The following is a 19,751-nucleotide window of genomic DNA, read 5'->3' on the forward strand; positions in this document are numbered from 1 at the left end:
ATTAACTCTGATGCAGGCGTGACCTACCTCTGCTCCTGCGGGGCGTCGAGGGGACAGAAAGAACTATCCCAGCGAGGAAGACCAAGAGAAGAAGGACCAGAAAGCTGTGTGAGTGTTGCTGCATCCCCATCCTCATCTCTGCTGTGTTGTCTCTGCGTCTCAGGTGTAAAGCTGTCAGTGATCTGAATCAGCTCAGATCAGGAATAAGAGAAGCTGTCACTCCTTGCTGATTGGATGAATCCAACAGGTTGAGTTATTGTGAGTCTGGCTGGGCGTCTCTGGAGTGGCTGGACTACTTCTCTGAGCTGGTGGTCTCAGGACTAGTGCAGCTCTCTGGACTGTCTCCTGGCTGCCCTGCACCATCTATACCTCTATAATGGAGGGAGGGGACAGACAGAGTCAGACACACACCCATTACCCTCCCCCATTTTCTTTCACTCTCCATCCCAAGCTCTTTTTTCTCTGGAAAAGGGGTGAGTTTTCTCTAAGCTTCCCGCCCTCCTCTGTCTTTTTTTCTGTTCTCTTTTTCTTTTTTAAGTCTGGTGTGTCCTCAGCAATCCTACTTTCCATCTGCAGAGGCCTTTTGACACTTTTCATTGTTTCTTTCTCTCCTTTTCCTAGCTTGTCTCACACTGAGCACTCTAAGTTCCCTGTTTTGCTACTCTGGAAAACAGATTTGCATGGAAGAAATCTGGTTTTACAATATTTTTTACATTTTCACTTTCTACAATATCTGCACAGAGCACAAAGCACTTAGCTTAGGTCAGTGTTGATATGCCATTACAAGGTTAGGTTATAGGAAACAGGCTCGGGAAACCGCTAATGGAAAAGTGAGCATTTATAAAATAGACTTCGGTGTTCTGCATGAAACTCAAATCTGCTAGACACCCCTTCACCACCATGACATCTGCAACCTACTTCCTGGCTGCATGTTGACACTGGACGTACATCATGAAGTGCAGATTTGATCAATAATGTAGTTTTCCTTCAAGCTAACTTTGTTTGCTTGATTGACATGACATCCATTTCAATATACTGTACAACACTGTTTCGCTAACTGTCAACTACTTACCCAAAGGATGCATCTGCACACATTGCAGACGAACATACACGTTGTCCTGGTTTATACTGTTCTCCAGCTAGAACTACAGGACTATAGGACTACAAGCTTGCAAACGCACACAATAGACGAGACACATTTCACACAGGGAAACAAGAGATCATAAGAGAGAATGAGGCAATAAACCGCAGACAATACGCAATGTGATACAGTAAGTCCTAAAGATGTGTGTATTGATGAAAAAAAAAGTCTTATCCAGGTTTCTGAATCCATGATTCATTATTTACACAGACAAACCCTGGGATACTCAAAACAAATGAAATCGCCTGAAAACACATGCACCCTATTACTGTGTGCATGTATAGGGGGGTTTATAATGAGGAATGTGTGCCAATTTTGTTTTTCTTTACAAGCAACAACACACATACACAAGCAGTGCATATCTTTATTTTCCTTCCCCTTTAACCAAACATCTATGATAGCCTGAATCTCAACCTACAGCCAAGTTATGAAATAAATATAAGCTGTTAAAGTTTGGAGGGCCAAAGTTTGGGTCCCTAGAAAAGGCAAGTCCATGCAGCATGCATGACTCCAGATTTATGTCCCCACAATGCCATATAAAACGAACACATGCTTTAGTCTGGAGCATATGAACACTAATTGGAACAGTCACATGGGCTGTCTGTATCCAAAAAGTTATGAGCGTACAGAGAATGTCTGCCATTATATTCCATGGAAACAATGTCTCTCATTATCTCATCTATAAATATATTCCCTGCCAATGACAAAAGACACATTAACATCACATGCAGCGCAGATCAGCTCAGGAAAACATGGCATTTGTAGCCATGTGTCGCACACTTCTTCACGACTCTCTGGTGCATCGCAAACACATGCTGGCTGTGTTGCATCATGGGCTTCCTTTGAAGTCAAACTAATGGTATATGAGTGTTTGTGTTTCCTAGAGTAGTTTTATCCATGGTCAGCCAAAAGTCTCAGCCAGAACTCGGGCTTACTCAGGGGGTGTGTGCAATTTTGCAAGGCCCACACGTCCGCTTGCGTGCGTGGGCGTGTGCGTGTGCGTGTGTGTGTGTGTGTGAATACTCCGACATCTCCGCCCTCCAATGCAATTGATTGTACTCCACATGTCTTCACAAGAGACAGGAAGTGATGTCGCGCGCCAAAGGAGGTGTGTCTCCAAAGGAAGTCCCTGAACAGATTGTTGCAGTGGAACCCCGGCCTCCATCACGCCAAAACACATTAAACACAGATGAATCATGAGCATTCTGTAAAAACGATAACGAAAGGAAAACATTCGAGGTGGGACCAAACCAGCTTGCTGATGAGATTTAGTTTGTGTACGTAGTCAGGGTAATTGTGATGAGGGAAAACATTGTAGTTAAAGAAAACCATGTTAATGACTCACTATTGATTTGTTTTTCTATTGTACTTCTTCTGTGCTAAATTCAAGAGGGATTCTCTGAACTTTTGACTCTTTCAGAATTAGATTATACATATAAGCTATAATAAAATACGATGTATTGTTAAATATTAAACCGGGGATTCCCAAGTTTTGGTGTGTGACCTCTCCCTCCAGATGTCTCAGACTCCCCCTTTAAACTTTTCAGATGGTTTCATTTAAGAAACAGTTTGATTTCCAAAGTAGTAAAATTGTCCCAATTTTTCAAAAAGAGGGTTAAAATAGGAAAACTGAAATATTGATGTAACTTTATTTATTTTCTCCTTCGTTTATCATCTCAGCACCCTTCAGATTGTTGTGGACCCTTCGGAAGAAACCAGCCGTACATTAGTAACTAAACTGCCAAACTGTGTACATTTTCACATTGGGGTATTGGTACATTACTCGAGCAGCTCTTCCATCATTACTACTACAGTACAAAATAAAATATTCAAAAACGAAACAGATGTCAGGTTTACAAATTGTGTTGTTACAGATTAAATCAGTGGTTAATTTCTTGTTACCCTTTGGAACCCTGAGGTTTTTATTGAAAAAATGTGCATGTCCAAGAAACGTAACTCCTGTGGCAGAAAGCAAAGCATGCTAAGAGCCCTTCCATATAAGCCAGGGAAGGGACAGGACCTTTTTTAACATTTGAAATACATGATTTCTTTTAGGCTCCTTTTAATAATTTGGCTGAATCTTTCCTGTCTTTTATTCCTCTATTTTCCGTGTTGCCTGATCGCGTCCATTTTTCGGTATTCTACAGTGAAGGAATACATTGTACACTGTATTTTTACAACTGATTTTATAACCAAGATACTTTTAGTCTATAGATAGTGGCAACATTTTCTGCCTTGCATCTCTTTCACTCAAACTTCTCTTTGTCTTTGATCAGAATCATTCACCTTCTCCTGATATGGTATATATTTTATTCCCCCTCATGCAATCCTCTTCCGGCTTTTCTTTCCTCCATGTGGGTCCCTGAAAGATGCGTAGGTTTGAGGAGAAAGACTTAGCCTCTGATTTTTTGTATTGCTTCTCAACACATCCTCAGCTACACCTGCAACATGCGCCACACAGCCGGAATATTTTTGATGGGTATATTTTTTGAAGTAATCTGTTTTCGTTTTTAGTCTTCCGTTTATGTGCATGACAGTTTTCCGATAAGTTGATGATACTGATGGAAACAATGGGAGGTTCTTATCCAAAAGATTAAAGCCCCCTTCGCTCCCTGAAGAAAGATCACCTTTACTCAGGTGGAAAAGCACTCACCAAAATCTGAATCTGATCATGACTTTTGCATCATCCTGGATTCCTTCTTCCAGTAGGTGCAGGCGATTGGAAAATGTTTGCTGCTGCGGGCCAAGAGCAGAAGGTCATTCACGGCTCAGTCAAGTGTGCAAGTGTCCTCACCAGGACTGGTTGTGATTTTGAGTATGGAAAAAGACAATAATTTAGATATTTTTCCACTCACTTTTTCCAATCTTCTGATGCCATGAATGGAGTGGCTTATTAGGTTACAGACTTCCATACCAGGTCTGAGCAGTTTGAGGATGAAAATGTTGCAGACATATATTCTTTCGTACTATACTCATGCCTCCCTATAGAAAATCATGCGCTTCTGTAAATCAGACCGTTTCTATATGAACTATATACTGATGCATATACTGAAAGTATGCCTCTGACTTCTGACACGGCTCCGATTTTCTGAAATGTATTATGTGCCTGTCAGGATGTGTGGTAGTGCAGCAAGTCTGGTTTCCCTGCCAGATAAACGGGCCCAACTCTGTATTCTGAAGAAAAGTGGAAAATATGATGTATGGAAATATTCTTCCAAATATTCACACAGTTTCTAAGAGGTCAAAGGCTCAATTGTGTTTCACTTGTGCATCCATTATGTGCTCACATGCTTTCTTTTTCTTGTAGATAATTGCAGATCGCTCTGTCAAGTTGCTGATAATAATATTAAATCATACATTTCAAAATCACAGAATATCTTGGATCAGCTCTGAGGATTACTTCATTGCTGATTACTGTAACAGTCGTGGTTGCTGCTAAAGAACGACACAATGTTAAAACTTCAATTACTCCCACACATTGCAGGTGAGCAACATCTGTGCATCTTTCTGCATCTACGGAATATTTTTTAAAACGTCCAAAAACGACATACCAGTCAGTTCGTTACACAGGCCAGGACCGATAATTCCTTTGTGAAAATGAGAATTACAACTGCAATATAATGACGTTTGATAGACAGGCCAGTGTTATTGCCAACTGCCATGTGGCAATCAGCAAATCTTTCTTTTCTGGAAAGCCCACAGGGACAGCAGTATTGTGGATGATGAAGCAGAAGGATTTAGGGGGACAGAGAAAAGAGACAAATATAATTCATCAACTCTAAATTTGTCTCAGAGTGCGACCAAAAAGCTCAATGTGGTTCTCATTTTGTGTGCCTTTCTTTGTATATTTTTGGTGTGCACGCTCACTGTGCCTGTGCAAGCGTGCATACTTTATGTATGCAAGGGTGCTTAACGGGATGGATCCTCCATCTAAAAAGATAAATAACCACATTACATGGGAGGATCAGGCGTAAAGCTTAGAGCTGACAGCAGATAGGATACTCGACAAATCCATGGGCATTAAGCAAGAATCTGGCTCTGATTTTCTGATACAAAACACACAGATGTCTGCATCATAACATTTTACACACTTTCCACACTGCTACCGCACCGTTATTATACTCTCAATATTTTTAACAACTTGCAATGAAAATGTGCAGACTGGCCTCTGTTACACATATGCTCTTCTTTCCTTAAAAGACAAAGAAATGTTTGTCTGTGTCTGCTGAAGCCAAGGCAAGTCAAGGCACATTACTTATATAATACAATACATAAAACATCAAAAGCATTAACCCAAAGTGCCAAAAACACCACAAAAGGACATTCAACTACAATAAAACAATCAAAAGAGGGAAACAAATATGCAGAGTGAATATGTGACTGCATGCAAGTTTAACATTAAAAAAAACTATGGCCTGAAGACAGATAGCTTAGCTTAGAGAAAGCAAGCACCTATAGAGCTAGCCTGACTAGCTTAATAGATATCTTTGAATAAACTTGTCATTTTACACTTTTTTTGTACGGATAAAACATACAAGATATAATGTGGTAAATTGTGAACTTAAGAGATGCTGGTAGGTGCATTTTAGCTTTGGACAGAGCCAGGCTAGCTGTTTCCCTGTTTCCTGTCTCCATGCTAACTTTAGCCATCAACTGCTGGCTCTAGCTTAATCTTTATAGCCCAACAGACATTAGTTTGGTTTCCATTCATGTGTATCAGATTTTGAATGAACATTTGTGAAAATCTGCAAAAGAAAACGCAAATAAATGTTATGCGATAATAAGAAGTTGGTTCATCATGATAAGCAGTAAACTAGGTTTGGTGCAACAAGAGGATGTCATTTGAAAGGCTTCTATTTAATCTCAAATGGTTTACCTTAGTAAAGCTTGAAAACATTCTTGCAATATGTCAAGATATTTTCTAATTTAGTGTGCAAATTGTGCACATAAGAACGCATCAAAGCAGATGGATGGAAATACACATAGTTTCTCATCAAATGTATCAGGAAGAATTTCCAGGAAGAAAGTGAAATGTTTCCAACAACAGCCAAAACTTAAACCACTTAAGCGCAGTATACATAATGGGGTCAGCTGTGGCTCAGGAGACAAAGACCAGCGGATTGATTCCCAGTTTTACCACTTCAAATGTCTCCAAAAGTCTCCACTGGCAAGGTACTAAAGCCCTATTTACTCCTGAAAGCATATCTATCGTTGTCCATGAAGTCCATATACTATCCATTTACCAGGACCATAATGAAAATACAAACATAACTTCAGGCTCAATAAGGTGTGATATAACAATTAACCATCATATATAAACATACATGCAGCATTCTCCATTACTCCACTCCATCAAGCATCAAATGCAAAACACAGACCGGTCAAACAGGGAAAAATGGGCATCCTTGACAATAGTTAAAACAGCTCTACTTACGTAACACATTTATGACTAAAATCACAAAGCAGATGCACATCATGCTAAAGTCATTTTTCAAAGCCCTGACACACTGAAAACCGCTCACCTCTGCTTCATTTCAAGTAAAAAAATCCAGCGTCATATTCGGTTTTTGAGGTTGAGACACATTTCAGAAATAATGTTTAATGGTGGAACATTGGCGGGCTGTGAGAGGGCAGCCGTGTACTGTAGGCTACACGAGAGCTGAAGAATGGGTCAGTGTGCACACCGCAGAAAAAACACAGGAGATGTTCAGAAGCCAACAGATAAATTGTTTGGATGTGTTTGTACACATCGCTTAATTCCTTACCTGCATTTCATCATTTGTGTTATTGTGAAAGTTGACACGGCACTTTTGTCTCCGAGAGTAAAGCAAACACTGAGATGACGTAACAGCTACAGTGTCTATTGTCCCTAGATGAACAAGTGTTGGCAAAATATAAGTTTAATCTATTTTTAATGTTTTCTTATCCCCAGGACAGTCACTTGACGACGGGAACATTTATTATTAGAAAGCGATTCAGCGAAAGACAGAAAGAAAAGAGCGACTTGTGATTGAAGTGTGTTTCTTTTCCTGGCTTGGTAATATGATTGTTCTAAAGCCTTCCTTGGTCTCGGCCCCCTCTTTGTTCCTCTGGGTGATTAAGACAAATAAACCACGGGATCAAAATAAGACAGGATCTGGAAGACAGGAGGGAGGAGAGATTTGGAAGTATTTAGCTCAGCTCAGCTCAGAAGATGAAAGCGAACGGGATGCCAGTGCACTGGACTGTGGAAAATAATCACCCACTCCACACCACATCATTTCACACTTACCGAACAAAATACACATTTACAGTAAATGATGTAGCAGCCGCACTTTCTAAAGAAACGAATGGCTCCTTCTTTCCATTTTTCTAACCCGCTTTCATTTATCTGTTAAACCATCTGGACTGCGAGGTAGAACAAAAAGGGCTTTTCCAATGAAGAAATGTACCTGGATTTGAACCAGAGTGAATCAACATGTGACAGATGAAGTAAGAGGCACTGTATGGATACACAGCAGTCCTTGTTCGACCTCACAGGAGATACATCTAACTCTCAACAGGTGTCTCTGTAGGGTTTCATCAATTCGTCTTGAGAGCTGGTTACCGCATTGTGTGCTGGCGTTCATGAAATGATAGATTGAGGGAACGAAAGAAGAAGAGACGGAGAGATTGTTTAAGCCATAGAAAACAATATTTAGACATGCTGTGCCCAGTGTGAAACAGAAGTATGAAAAGAAGCACATTAGACAGCCCTAAAAATGTAGGAAAAAGAAGAATCATACATGAAAAATCCTTATTCTCTGGACATAATACTAGGATGACCTTCTCGTAAAGACTTTATTTTAAATATCGAAACACCACAAACACTGACATTGCTGTGTGAAGTTAAACCACCAATAGGCAGTAATAGAAAAAGTACTCTATTACATTCAGTGCAGAAATGCTCTGTTACAAGTACAGTAACAGTCCTGCATGCAAAATGTAACATTTTTAAAAGTACAAAAATGAACCGCATCAAAATATTATAAAAGTAGTTATAAATTGAAGTTCTCATTACACAAAATGGCCCCTTTCAGATTAATATATATCATTGGATAATATATGAATGGATTAATGTGCACATCACTAATGTTGCAGCAGGTAAATGCAGGGCCACATGTATTATTTCACTAGATATGACTTTGTATGCTATAGGGTAGCGTGTGAATTTCCATCAAGAGATCAATAGTCCTTTAGATTTAATTATATCCTGATTTATTTGTTCATTTATTAATTTAAATTTGGAAAATACCACAAGTTTTGTGTCTCTGATTTGGAGTGGATTAAAGTCAAATAAAGTCAAAGGTTCTCAGAATTGTATTTATTTACACTACTTGAGTAAACATACTTTCGATCAGTGCCCTCCGAGTCTCAGCACACACTGGATGCAGGCTGAAGTCTAAGTGATGAGCTCATCAGGGACACTGCAACGTTTTTTAAGTGAAAACACTCCTCATAAGCAGCATGTGAAGTGAATCAAAAGGACAGCTGATGACGATCCCCTAAAGCACAATTGTTGCTTGAAGCAGCATTCCTGTGGCAGAGGGAAATCCTCAAACTGACAGGGAGGCTCATGAGCCAGTGGTCTGCGGTTGTTTATTATGTTTTCAATCTCCCCTAATGATGAAAACACTCCATTCTCATCCACATGGACTCACATGGAGAGTGGATTTTCGTCTCTGCAGGGGAGGATTACAAATGATACAAGCTGGGGAAGAATTGGCTTCCTCGCCATAACCGAAAGGACTGGACGCATTCGGAAAATGTTCAACTGATGGAACTCAGCACCATCCTGCAGCTTCAAGAGCAGCAACAAATCATTTCACAGAATTCAAATGGATGTGAGGGATTAGAGACTGTTTTACAGTGACAGCTAATATTCTGGGTTTATAAATGCTTTGCCAACTCCCAAGTGGTGACTTTTACCATCCTGCAAGGAACTTTACAGGGGGAAAACTAAAGAGCACTGCTATCCTACCTCATGTAGTATAAACTCAAAGCTGAGAGCAATGACTCTTAAGTTATTATTAATTATTTGGTCCATAAAAATAGATGACATGTCGGTGGTTCTGCATGTTTTACTCCATTAACTGCTGTTTTACTTTCCATTTTCCAAAGCACACCACAAGTTTTTTTTTAATTGATTTTCCTCCTTTTCCAGGGAGTCGTTAGTTTCAGTTTGCTGAAAAAAAACAACTTGGAGAAACTTTCAATTTGCTTGAGATGTAATTCATCATGAAGAACATTTAGCTACCTCTACACTATTTGTTTTGCAAGTTCTCAGTAAGTTATGTTGACATTAAGTTTTACATCGTTTGTTAGCAGTAGTTGTTTTAAAAATGTTTCATCCAAGTTCAATTCTGGTTGTACATATTATGCAATAAATTCCCAATATTCTATTCACAACAACTACATGTACTATTAGTAAATAAAACAACGAGCACTACTCTTATCTGACAGTGATGTAACTCCAAGGTGTTAGGAAACCGCTGTCACCAAAAAAGGAATGAATTCCCCAAAAGTCAAGGCACATTGCTTCATACGAGTTTAAAAATCCTTATTATGTGGCTTCACGTTTAGAAATCAATGCATATCCTCCTCGGGGTGAACTAATCAGACACGGAGGAAAGGGATTAATGTCAACAACAACAATACCATTAACTTCATCCATCGTCAAGATGGAGGAAACACACGAGAAAACCATCAGAGATTCCTGGAGCAAATCTAAACTTCACCTAAACGTTCATAAGCTCCTCCAGCACCGAGCAGAGGAGTGAATGCTTACACACCTGAAAGTCTGCCCCAGTTAATGGACGTAGAAAAGACAGCAGTGAACTGCAGATAACCTGATTTTATGTGCAGCATGTGGGAGATATTCTCCATGGCAGCAGTCAGGGCCAGCTCTGTAACGACCATGCTAATGCCTGATTGCATTTAATTTGATACAAATTAGTACATTATCTAGTAATTTAGCAGGAGCCATCATTACATAATACCTCACTTTGTTAAGAGACAGGGTCTTATGACTGGCATGTCACATTCAAACACAAGTGTCCTCTCTCTCTTTCTCTCTCAGGGGATTGGATACTCTCTGCTGTGGAGAGTAGATGTGCTGCTAGCGTAATAAACTTTGATTCCACGCACTACTGCTGAAAGATTCCCGACAGAAACAGGCCAACATCTAATTGGGTCTGGAGAAGAGCGAAGTTCTAACTCTCAACTCTTTTTTTTATTATCCATCCCTGTGTTTCTCATTAAAATAGTTTCCAGCCATTGAAAAGAGGATTTGAAACAGCCAGCCTCAGGTAGTACCTGCTGAAACATTTGCCAGACAGTCAGGCTGAACTCAGGACCCTGGTTCTGGTGTTGGACTCTTTCCAAAAACCTTATAAACTTTCAGCTATAAGTCTGAGTCTGTACCATTTAGTTACTTCTCTTTTTAATACAACAACCACAAATCATTCTGCATGAAAAAGACCCCTTTGTTTCAGAAAATGTGTGGTAATTATGATCCAAATCAGATAGTAAAAGTTGAGGGTTACATTAATTTATTGCATCGTGTTAGTAAAGCTGAAAGAATGGTAAATGGATTGAATTTATACTGTAGAGCGTTCTTATTGTCTTTACGACCATGAAAGCCCTTCAAAATGATGAACACAGGAAGCAAGGGATCTAATAAAAAAGAAAATCAATCAAACCTGGATTTGGAAGAAAAACTGATGTGAATGTATTCTCCCGATTAGTTTCTCATAATTATCATGTATGGACTACAACATGGAATTAACTAAAGCATAGCAGGGGCCAGTGGCTTACTGTGAGGATTCCAAATAAATTAGTCTTAATATTTATGCACATATAGCATCAAACAGTCAAATCAAAGATTATTTAACTAGTCCAAAATCTAGTCTTAAACTACATAGAGCACTACTCACAAGCCTAATCAAAGCTGTATAAACCTTCTTGAAGGCTTTGAGAGATAAGATGAAGGATCACAAACTGAATAAGTAGCTCAAGAGGATACTCATAGAGTTTTATGTCGTATTGAAAATAATGTGCTGCATGTTGGAAAGAAAAACCATAAAGCTAAATTCTTTGAAGTAGAAGTGTGTTTCTGAGATTCAATTTATTGCTCTGCTTCCAGTCCCTGACACACGTCTGGACAATGATTGTTGAGGCCGTAGAAGGAGAGAAAAAGAACGACATCCAGGTCTAATTGTGAGCAGGTGACTGCCGGTGAACAGTCGACAATTCGGAAAAACTGCCCCCACTTTCAAATGCCACAGCCACACCGACTGGCCTGTTTCCCTCACAGGCCTTTTTAATTTTCCATAACATTCCTTAATCCACCTGGCCGACTCTGCACACACCATACCAGACATGCAAACATACACACACAGACGCACACACTTTCACATTTTGTAGATGGATATGTCTGGGCAGCTTTCACTGGTGCATGATGCACGCAAACATAGCGCAAGGCAACAAACAACAGAGAAATATCCACAACAATCAGAGAGTCAAGGACACACAAAGGGCTAAGTTACATACTGTAGCTGTATTGTGTTACATTATGCATGGTTCAACATACAAGACTGGGTTGTTTATCTTCGGTTGACAGGTTGGTGTGTAAGCCACAATCTCTTGATTACACACATTGGTTAGAACCTTGAAAGACTTGTTTTGGTAACGGACCATCTGGTTTCCATATGTCTGTCAGAAGCAACTCTTACTTTTGGCGGGAAACCAAAAAATATCAGCATTGCTAAACTCAGCACTTGGCTGAGGGGCTCGTCGCTTCCTGAAGAGAACAGAGAATCCTCTGATCTATTAAAAACCTATATACAGTCCATGTTAAAAACCCAACACGAAGATGGATGCTTCATGAAAGCGTTGTTGCAGCCAAGAATTGATTTTAAATGAGTGTAGCTGAGCTTTAAAAAAAAGTCATGTTTTGCACCACCCAGCTAACGCAAAGTGCATATTATCTAACTCTGCACCATCCCCCATCAATTACAAAAGTTATTAAAAGCATGTGTTTTTCTATTATTGAGTGAAATGAGAATATTAATACAACTCTCATGTCTGTATGTTAGCTATAAAGCTACAGCCATACACCGGTTAGCATAGCTTAGCACAAAAACTGGCAACAAAGTGACACTGCTGGTCTTGGGTAGGTATTAAGATATTCCCCACGGCTACTTGACATGTTCAATAACAATAAAGTGTAAAAGAACACATTGTGGGTTTTGGGGGGGATTATGTAAGATTATGTGTTGGGTTTTGGTTTCCTAGAAAAACAATGTCACAAAATTCTCAGAAACTGTTTTTGCTTTCGTTGGTGGATATTGTTACCTCATTCAAGTCCATAGACCATTACCAACAACTGTTCATGAAAGTTGGACATTTAAGTAGAGTAAAAAAAGATGTGCCTTTCTGTAGACACATACTGAACTTTACAAAAACTAAATTGTTTCAAGAATCTGATTGTTTTGGCAGTTGAAAAATGAACACAGATACAACTTTTATTTTATTCCTTATTTCCATAAATCCCTGAAACAACACAAAGATTATTTGAAATCAATGATTCGTATGAGGTTAAGATTAGTTCAGGCACATGCTTTGAATAATATGAGTCGCCTCTGATCTCTAAAAGCAAAGCCAGACCTGTCCTCAAAGTTATCTGATTGGAGATGTCGTGTCACCCCGCCAGTTGGACCTGAACACAGCTGGGAATGTGCCTGGCTACAATATCCTTTTAGACTTTTAAAGCCAGTGGAGAAAATGAAGTAGATAGGGAGGTTAACACAAGAATAGGAGGTAGAATAAGGGGCGAATCTGTCCAGACAGAGTTGAAATAAAACATAGAGCTCTTTGAGAAAAAAGCTAAGTGGATTCTCTAAAAAGGAGTATTGTAATCGCAGATGATTTAAAACATCCTCCACTTGTGGCGCTGAAGTTTATTTCTGCTTTAGATTTGTTACCTCCTCACAGGGCCATGTTTCTAAAACATTATCGCTGAGGACCACAGATAGGATGAATGGCCAAGCAAAAGAAACTGAGGGAATCAAACTGAATAATACTTGGTAATCCTTTTGGAGAGATTATTGTACTGATAACCTGGAGTCTAAATGCCTTCCCTTTTTAAGTATGTTTTAAAAAATGGTTTGACAGTTTAAGTAGTACGCATTGTCAAGAGTTTGATAAGAAAGTCTAAACCACTCATGTCAAATGTGAAGCTACAGAAATTTAACATAGCTTAGAATTAAGACTGGAAAAAGGGAAACAGCTAGTTTAGCTCTGTCTCACATGTGATTCATTGACATTTCACTTCTTTTTACCAACTTTTAATGGGAAAAGGGGCACAAAAAAATATTTGCTTTGCTTGTAGTTGTAGATCTCAGCAGAATATTGCCTCAGCTTATTAAGGTAGGGCTTTAGATGCAGAACTATTTCTTGACATGGTGCAGTGATTTCCTGTTTTACCATTATGTGAAAGGTTACATTTCCATTGGAAAAACTCTTATAAGGCGCGTTCACACCAAGTACTTTTCCCACAAAGGTTCCTGAGAACTCTTTAGTTCTCATGAACTAAGTACAGATCGCGTTCACACCGGAAATTAGTTCCTGGGGGTGGATTAGGCAAATGAAGCCGCTGACGTCACTTATCCGGTGTGAACGCGATCTGTACTTAGTTCATGAGAACTAAAGAGTTCTCNATTTAACACCCTTTTCACACCGGTTACACGTTTAATTTGCCCTGTACGGTGGGCGCTGTAAGTGATGAAAGTGGGGGATGTTGGCTTATCAGGCGCCCGCAGCTCACACCCAAAGTGCGAGCGTGGTAGCGAGAGAGCGAGCAAGGGAGAGGGCGCACCGGTACCGGCGCTGTTATTAGAATCTGGTGCTAGCTGTGCTAAAGGATATAAGAAGTAGATGTTTCTACAACCAGGGTGGAGGAGAGCTCTCCTGTCAGACTGAGAGGCTCAGTGAGGTAAAGGACTCTCTGAGTATTTAGATAGTTAATTTTAGTCTAAGTCATCTCAGTGGGTCTCAAACGTTTTGACCACAAATTATGTAAACACATATTTCCAAGGCACTCCTTCATAATTATTATGATGAATAAAAACAGGTTTTAAATCATTTCAATGTATACTACAGTAAACCAAAAATATCGTTTAAAGTTGGAGAAATACAAAAATACGCATAAATAAATACATTTTAACTAGGTAAAATAAGATATGAATGAACAACAAAAATAAAATAAGTTACATTTAGGCTATTTGTTATTGGCTATGGTAGGTTATTGGTTATGTTCACATACTTATTTGATTATTAAAATGTAAACCGATCTTTTTCATATGGGTGTTTTTAGAGTTGTACCCCCTAGGTCAGGTCTCTAGTAATTGTGTGCTCAAAGTGCACCAGATTGAAGCATTTTACTTCTTTTACTAAAAAAAAATCTTCTCTGGGGGGCATACCCCCGGACCCCCCTAGAGGATGTGACGTCCACCCCCCAATTCAAACATGTTCATTCAATACTGAATACATTTGAAGCCATTTTGACGTCTATTACTCTATGTCAATAAGTTTCTGTTTCTGTAGTGTATTTGTCTTTTGTAGAGATTTTTCATTTATTCTTTATATATAAAATCTCGCCTAAAATCTCGCCTAGGGCAGCAAATTGTCTAGAACCGGCCCTGGTACTAGGCCTCAAGAGCCTTTCTTGTGCTGGCAGACACATAGAAACACAAATTGGCGGGGCGCACTTTGCACGTGCACACACTAAAAAATTCCACGCGCTCCGCGCTCATATTATGCTCGACCCACGTGCCTTAGCATCCTAGGGGAAACACTGCATTTAACCACACCTTGGAGCGCTTCTCTCCGCCATCCCCGCCGTGTTTTGCATGCATGTAGCAGCCGTGTGTGTGTAAACTGCTCCGCCCCCTCGCACACAGACGGGGGAGAGAGATCTCATCTGGATTGGAAAGATCGAAAATACACCGACCATAGACAGATTATTTTGTCTTTTTTGCATATTAGAAACGAGTTGGCGACACTAAGACTGCAATATAATGTTTTTGTAGCAATAATACATATGACATATATTTTTTAAATGTCTCCAGTACCGATAAAAAGACCGTTAACGTTGGAGCTTAACGGCGCGTAAAACACACGAGATGACGTCCCCAACGAATCGACGACTGAATTAGTTGGCAACTAATTTGGTCATCGATTTGAATCTATGAAGTCGATTAGCTGTTGCACCCCTAGAACGGACACGTCTCGTGTGAACGGACACTATTCCGGGCTGTCGTCAGCTCGGATGGAATCTGTATCCACTCGTTGTAGCTCCGTTTTTAAAAGATTTGGGTACGGAGGAAAAGAGAGGGTTTTATTTTCTGACGCTGCGTGAGTTCCCCGACGCACCGGGGACACATATTTATGTATAAAAGACATCACAAAGTGCATTTTGCATGATAGGTCCCCTTTTAAGTCTAATCGTTTCATTTTGTTGTAGGACTGCACAGAACAGACCTTCCAGAAGAAAACCGTTATGAAGAGGTGAGTGGACGTGTCTGACATTTTTTATGCATACATGCCTTATGTGGATTTAAACAATCAATGACAGATGAAACTCTCCTCTCTGTAGGCCATGTATTCTTATCATGGATTCCCTCAAACTTTCTCTTCATGAGCGTGTCTTCAAACTCTTACGGGAGTAAGTATGACAATATTTATCTGTGTCTTTATAGCTGCATTTGTGTGTTTTTATAAATGGATTAATATGCATTTCTTCCTCAGGTACTTGCAGTCTGAATGGGAAGTCCGTCGAGGTTCATCGAGGGACTTTAGTTCTGATCAGACGCAGAGCTCGCACTGTATTGTTCCCCTGCAGGACAACAGCAGCGACTGCGGCCTCTACCTGCTGCAATATGTTGAGAGTTTTTTAAAGGTAAAGAAGTTGGCAGCATCTCTTTTCACGGGGCTCAAATATAGGGAGATGTTTTATCGTGATATTAGATCAAAAACAACTCTAACCTTCCAGGTTTAGAACTCAGTGGGACATAAATGTTTTTTAGTGCACGTACAAAGTTATTCATTCTTCTTCTGCCGTTCTCAGGACCCTGTGGTGCACTTTGATCTTCCTCTACAACTACAACGATGGTTTCCACGGCACCAGGTGCGGAGGAAACGAGACGAAATCAGAGATCTGGTACTTAGACTTTACAAAGAACAGAACCTGGATAGTAACTGATAGACTCATGAAGGAACTGCTGTTCCGTGCATCCATTCCTGTAGCCGTTACACATCACTGCTCATACTGAGCAACGGACACTTCCGATGACCTGAAAACATTTTCATTTGCATCAAACGCTGTTATTGATTGATTGTTTTCTGCATTCACTCACAAACAAAACATGTACACCGTTGACTATCTGTTGATCCTCTGATTGAACATGAAAGCAGCAATCATTTCAGAACATGTTTGTACACCCTGGAAAACTTTAATGATTGTTTTTATGAGGCAAGATCTTTTTTTTGTTAATTAATTATTATTTATTTTAAATTTAGTATCTAGGGAATTTGATTAAAGTAGCACCACTGTAAGGCCTAGTTTGTACAGCAGATTGTCAACCTTTATTGTTGAGTTCACTTGTTTTGCCAACATTTGAGGTTATTTATTTTAGTCTCAGTCAGGGATTTTCTAATCAGAACTGTTCTTATTTTGCATTCTTTGCATCGGTACACCTTTACAGGATGAAAACAGGCACAGTATGAAAATCATTTCCTATTTTCCCCTTTCCATTAGAGAATGACATTAAGCCATAGGAACTGAAATCCAAACTTGAAGTAGCCGTTTATCTGTTCCATTTTCAGGATAAAGGAAAAAATCTATTTCTGTTTGTCATTCAGTGCCTCACACAGTTATCCAGTGCCAAGAAATTACTTTACATACTGACAATGAACTAGGATCAATCACTCACGTCTCTTTGCAACAAAGCTAAATTGTCATAAACATTTGTCTGTGACACTCTTTCTATCCCGATCCAACATGACAAATCTTAAGTCACAACGGACGTTAACTAAACATAAATAAATTGGAAACATTATATAATTCACTATAATAATGTTGGACTACCAGTAAACTACTTGTACTGTACGTTTGCATACAAATCATGGTTCCGATATTCATATGGCATTATTACATTATCTAGTCATTTTAAGTTTCTTGGTTAATACCATTTATTATTTTCCAGATTTTGCATACTTTTGCAAAATGTAGGTTTCTTTTACATTTTAAACCACTGGCCTCAGTATATAGCTTCAGAAGTAATATGTTGGTTCGGACTTTGGGACACATTTTTGCCCATCATGCAGTCCAAATAATAAGTTGTGTGTTGTATTCAGTAATAACACATATTTGTTGTACGTAAGACATTTTTTAAATAAAAACACAAATTGCAAAAAATAATGTTCTAAAATGTAAAACCTACCTTAAGACTCATTGCAGTGTGTGCCTAATTTGTTCTCCGCATAGAAGAGAAGTAGTCTTGTTTGCTTTACGAGTTTTTGTTCAAATGTTTGTGTCTCTTTTAACACTTAATTTTATTTAGTTTTTTAGACATTGTGCTGGATGAATGTACTCTAGCTGATTCCCAAATATCTTTTGGTTTTTCCATCTTATACTAAAATTAGTAAACCAAATAACAATCATTGTTCTGTCGATTCTTGGTCTTGTTTTTCTTTTCTTCTGGAACCAGGATAGCGGCATTAAACCATCCCAGTATGTATTCTAGAGCCAGTGGACAAGTGTGGGGTCCTGACTCCTGACTTCTTGTCTTACTTGGTAACAAGATGAGGATTAGAGGTTTGTAACTAAATGAGAGACTGAATGTGTTGTTAATCAGCTGATTTATTATTTTCTAGGAATTAAATGTTTTATTTTGGCTCCAGGTCTGCATTTTTTTTATAAGAGAAGCTAATAGGCTTGATTTTGTTCTGTAAAATGCCAATATAATCTGTTCAGAGGGTTACATGGTCGGCTTAGGTGTATTTACTGTCTCAGCCGCTAAGATCTCCTCTTCCAGTCTGACCCCGAGTAATCCCCCTCCCATTCTGTATGGCAGTGTGTCGCAGTGTATAGGGATATGCCACATTTACACTCAATCTCAATGTATGAGGTACACCTAGCTAAAACCAATGCAGTTTAATAAATCAGTCTTGTAATAAATCCTGGACTACGTTATTCTGAGCTATCTTTACCTTCAGAATTTTTTTTTTATTACCCTAACACAGAAATACTTGCAAAACAATAACTATAATTGTTGTCAATTATTTCTATCTCTTGTTTGAAAATGTCCGCTCTCACTCTGGTACACTTTTGAGCCTAGTAAGAGGCACGGATCTTGGGATGAAAATGTCTGTCAGTCCATCACTTTGGTGGACATTTTACAGCCTGACTTGCATCATGTTTTAAATGCTAGATAGCCAAGGATAGCATGTTAACACACTTCATTTAGATTGAGAACAGTTTAAACATTTCAGCTGCTCAACACCAACATGTAACTATTGCCATTGTGAATTTGTGTTGGCGATTTCAGCCTACTTTACCTGGGTTTGTTAGCCCTCTTTTCTTCCATATACGTAATGGCCTATAGCTAAGAGATCTCAGATTTCCCTTTTTTTAAAACAGGATAAACCCAGTAGGAGGAAGAGTGTGGGGTTAAAGGTTGACTAAGCTCATGACTTTCGCTGCTGTCAAGATATACCGTAATTTTCGGACTATAAGGCGCACCTGAATATAAGCCGCAGCAGCGGCATACCACTCTCGGTTCCACTTTTACTTTTGCGCGCTACCTGTCTCACTCTTTTCCGGCCTCCAGCTTTTCCTGCTGGAACCCGCCGCTTAAAGGTGGGGGTCCGCGGACCGGCCATAGAGCCCATAGAGTTAAAGGTGGTGGCCGTTAGCTGTAAAAATCCATAGATTAGCCGCACCGTTATATAAACCGCAGCGTCGAAAAATGGGGAAAAAGGCGCGGTTTATAGTCCGAAAATTACGGTACATAAGGATTGTGATTGCCGCTCTTGAGCTCATCACCTCAGCTGCATGGCCAACCACATCGTCACTGTAATTTCTGTGAGGGGGTGGGTCTGTGTGTCTGTGTTTTTGGGGGGTTTCTACACAAAAAAAGCTTTAAGTATTTGTGAGTAGCATCTTTCTACATTAGATCTAAGGTGATGCCCTTTTCTTTAACCAGCCAGATAAGCACTTTCTTTTGTCATTTGATCTTATTGCTTTCAGATTGATGTTTCTTTTCTTCCACTTGGAGCAGCAAACACACCGCCATTATGATCTTCAAAGCCTGGATGTGTTTAATGCCATTTGCCTAAATAGGTGGGTGCTCTAAAAGTTTAAAGACCTGTCCTTCAACTTGGGGACCAGGATTAATCATATTTTATTGGAAATGTGCTCAGTTCTTGCAGGACACATCCCAAAAAATCTTGAGTTAGTAAATAATTATAATATCTGTATGTTTTGATGCATTTTTTTGATTGCTGTTGATTGTGTGGCCCTTGTCACCTC

The 19,751-nt window shown here is 39.4% G+C and overlaps 2 protein-coding genes across 5 annotated transcripts in view; one reads left to right on the plus strand and one right to left on the minus strand.

Annotated features, from left to right (window-relative positions):
* Positions 1-348, minus strand: part of abi3bpb (ABI family, member 3 (NESH) binding protein b) — a 32,727-nt gene extending 32,379 nt beyond the window's left edge. For all 4 annotated transcript variants that reach the window (XM_010770138.1, XM_010770136.1, XM_010770137.1 and 1 more), the window contains exon 1: positions 28-348. In XM_010770138.1, the coding sequence (XP_010768440.1) occupies positions 28-136 (109 nt within the window). In that variant the 5' untranslated portion in view covers positions 137-348. The remainder of the gene's footprint in view (positions 1-27) is intronic.
* A 15,273-nt stretch (positions 349-15,621) lies between these two features.
* Positions 15,622-18,116, plus strand: LOC104944582 (sentrin-specific protease 7-like). The gene is made up of 4 exons (XM_010770139.1): positions 15,622-15,727; positions 15,816-15,884; positions 15,968-16,118; positions 16,287-18,116. Exons 1-4 carry the CDS (start codon positions 15,720-15,722, stop codon positions 16,419-16,421), a joined length of 363 nt encoding a protein of 120 aa, XP_010768441.1. The 5' UTR covers positions 15,622-15,719; the 3' UTR covers positions 16,422-18,116.
* The last annotated feature ends 1,635 nt before the right edge of the window (positions 18,117-19,751 follow it).

The sequence above is a fragment of the Notothenia coriiceps genome, unplaced genomic scaffold (genome assembly GCF_000735185.1).
Source record: "Notothenia coriiceps isolate Sejong01 unplaced genomic scaffold, NC01 NC01_scaffold00008428, whole genome shotgun sequence".
Classification (NCBI taxonomy): domain Eukaryota; kingdom Metazoa; phylum Chordata; class Actinopteri; order Perciformes; family Nototheniidae; genus Notothenia; species Notothenia coriiceps.

Coding starts and splice junctions, on each gene's coding strand:
- LOC104944582 (XM_010770139.1), top strand. Junction 15,885..15,967: donor GTCTTCAAACTCTTACGGGA/GTAAGTATGACA, acceptor TTTCTTCCTCAG/GTACTTGCAGTCTGAATGGG. Junction 16,119..16,286: donor ATGTTGAGAGTTTTTTAAAG/GTAAAGAAGTTG, acceptor TGCCGTTCTCAG/GACCCTGTGGTGCACTTTGA.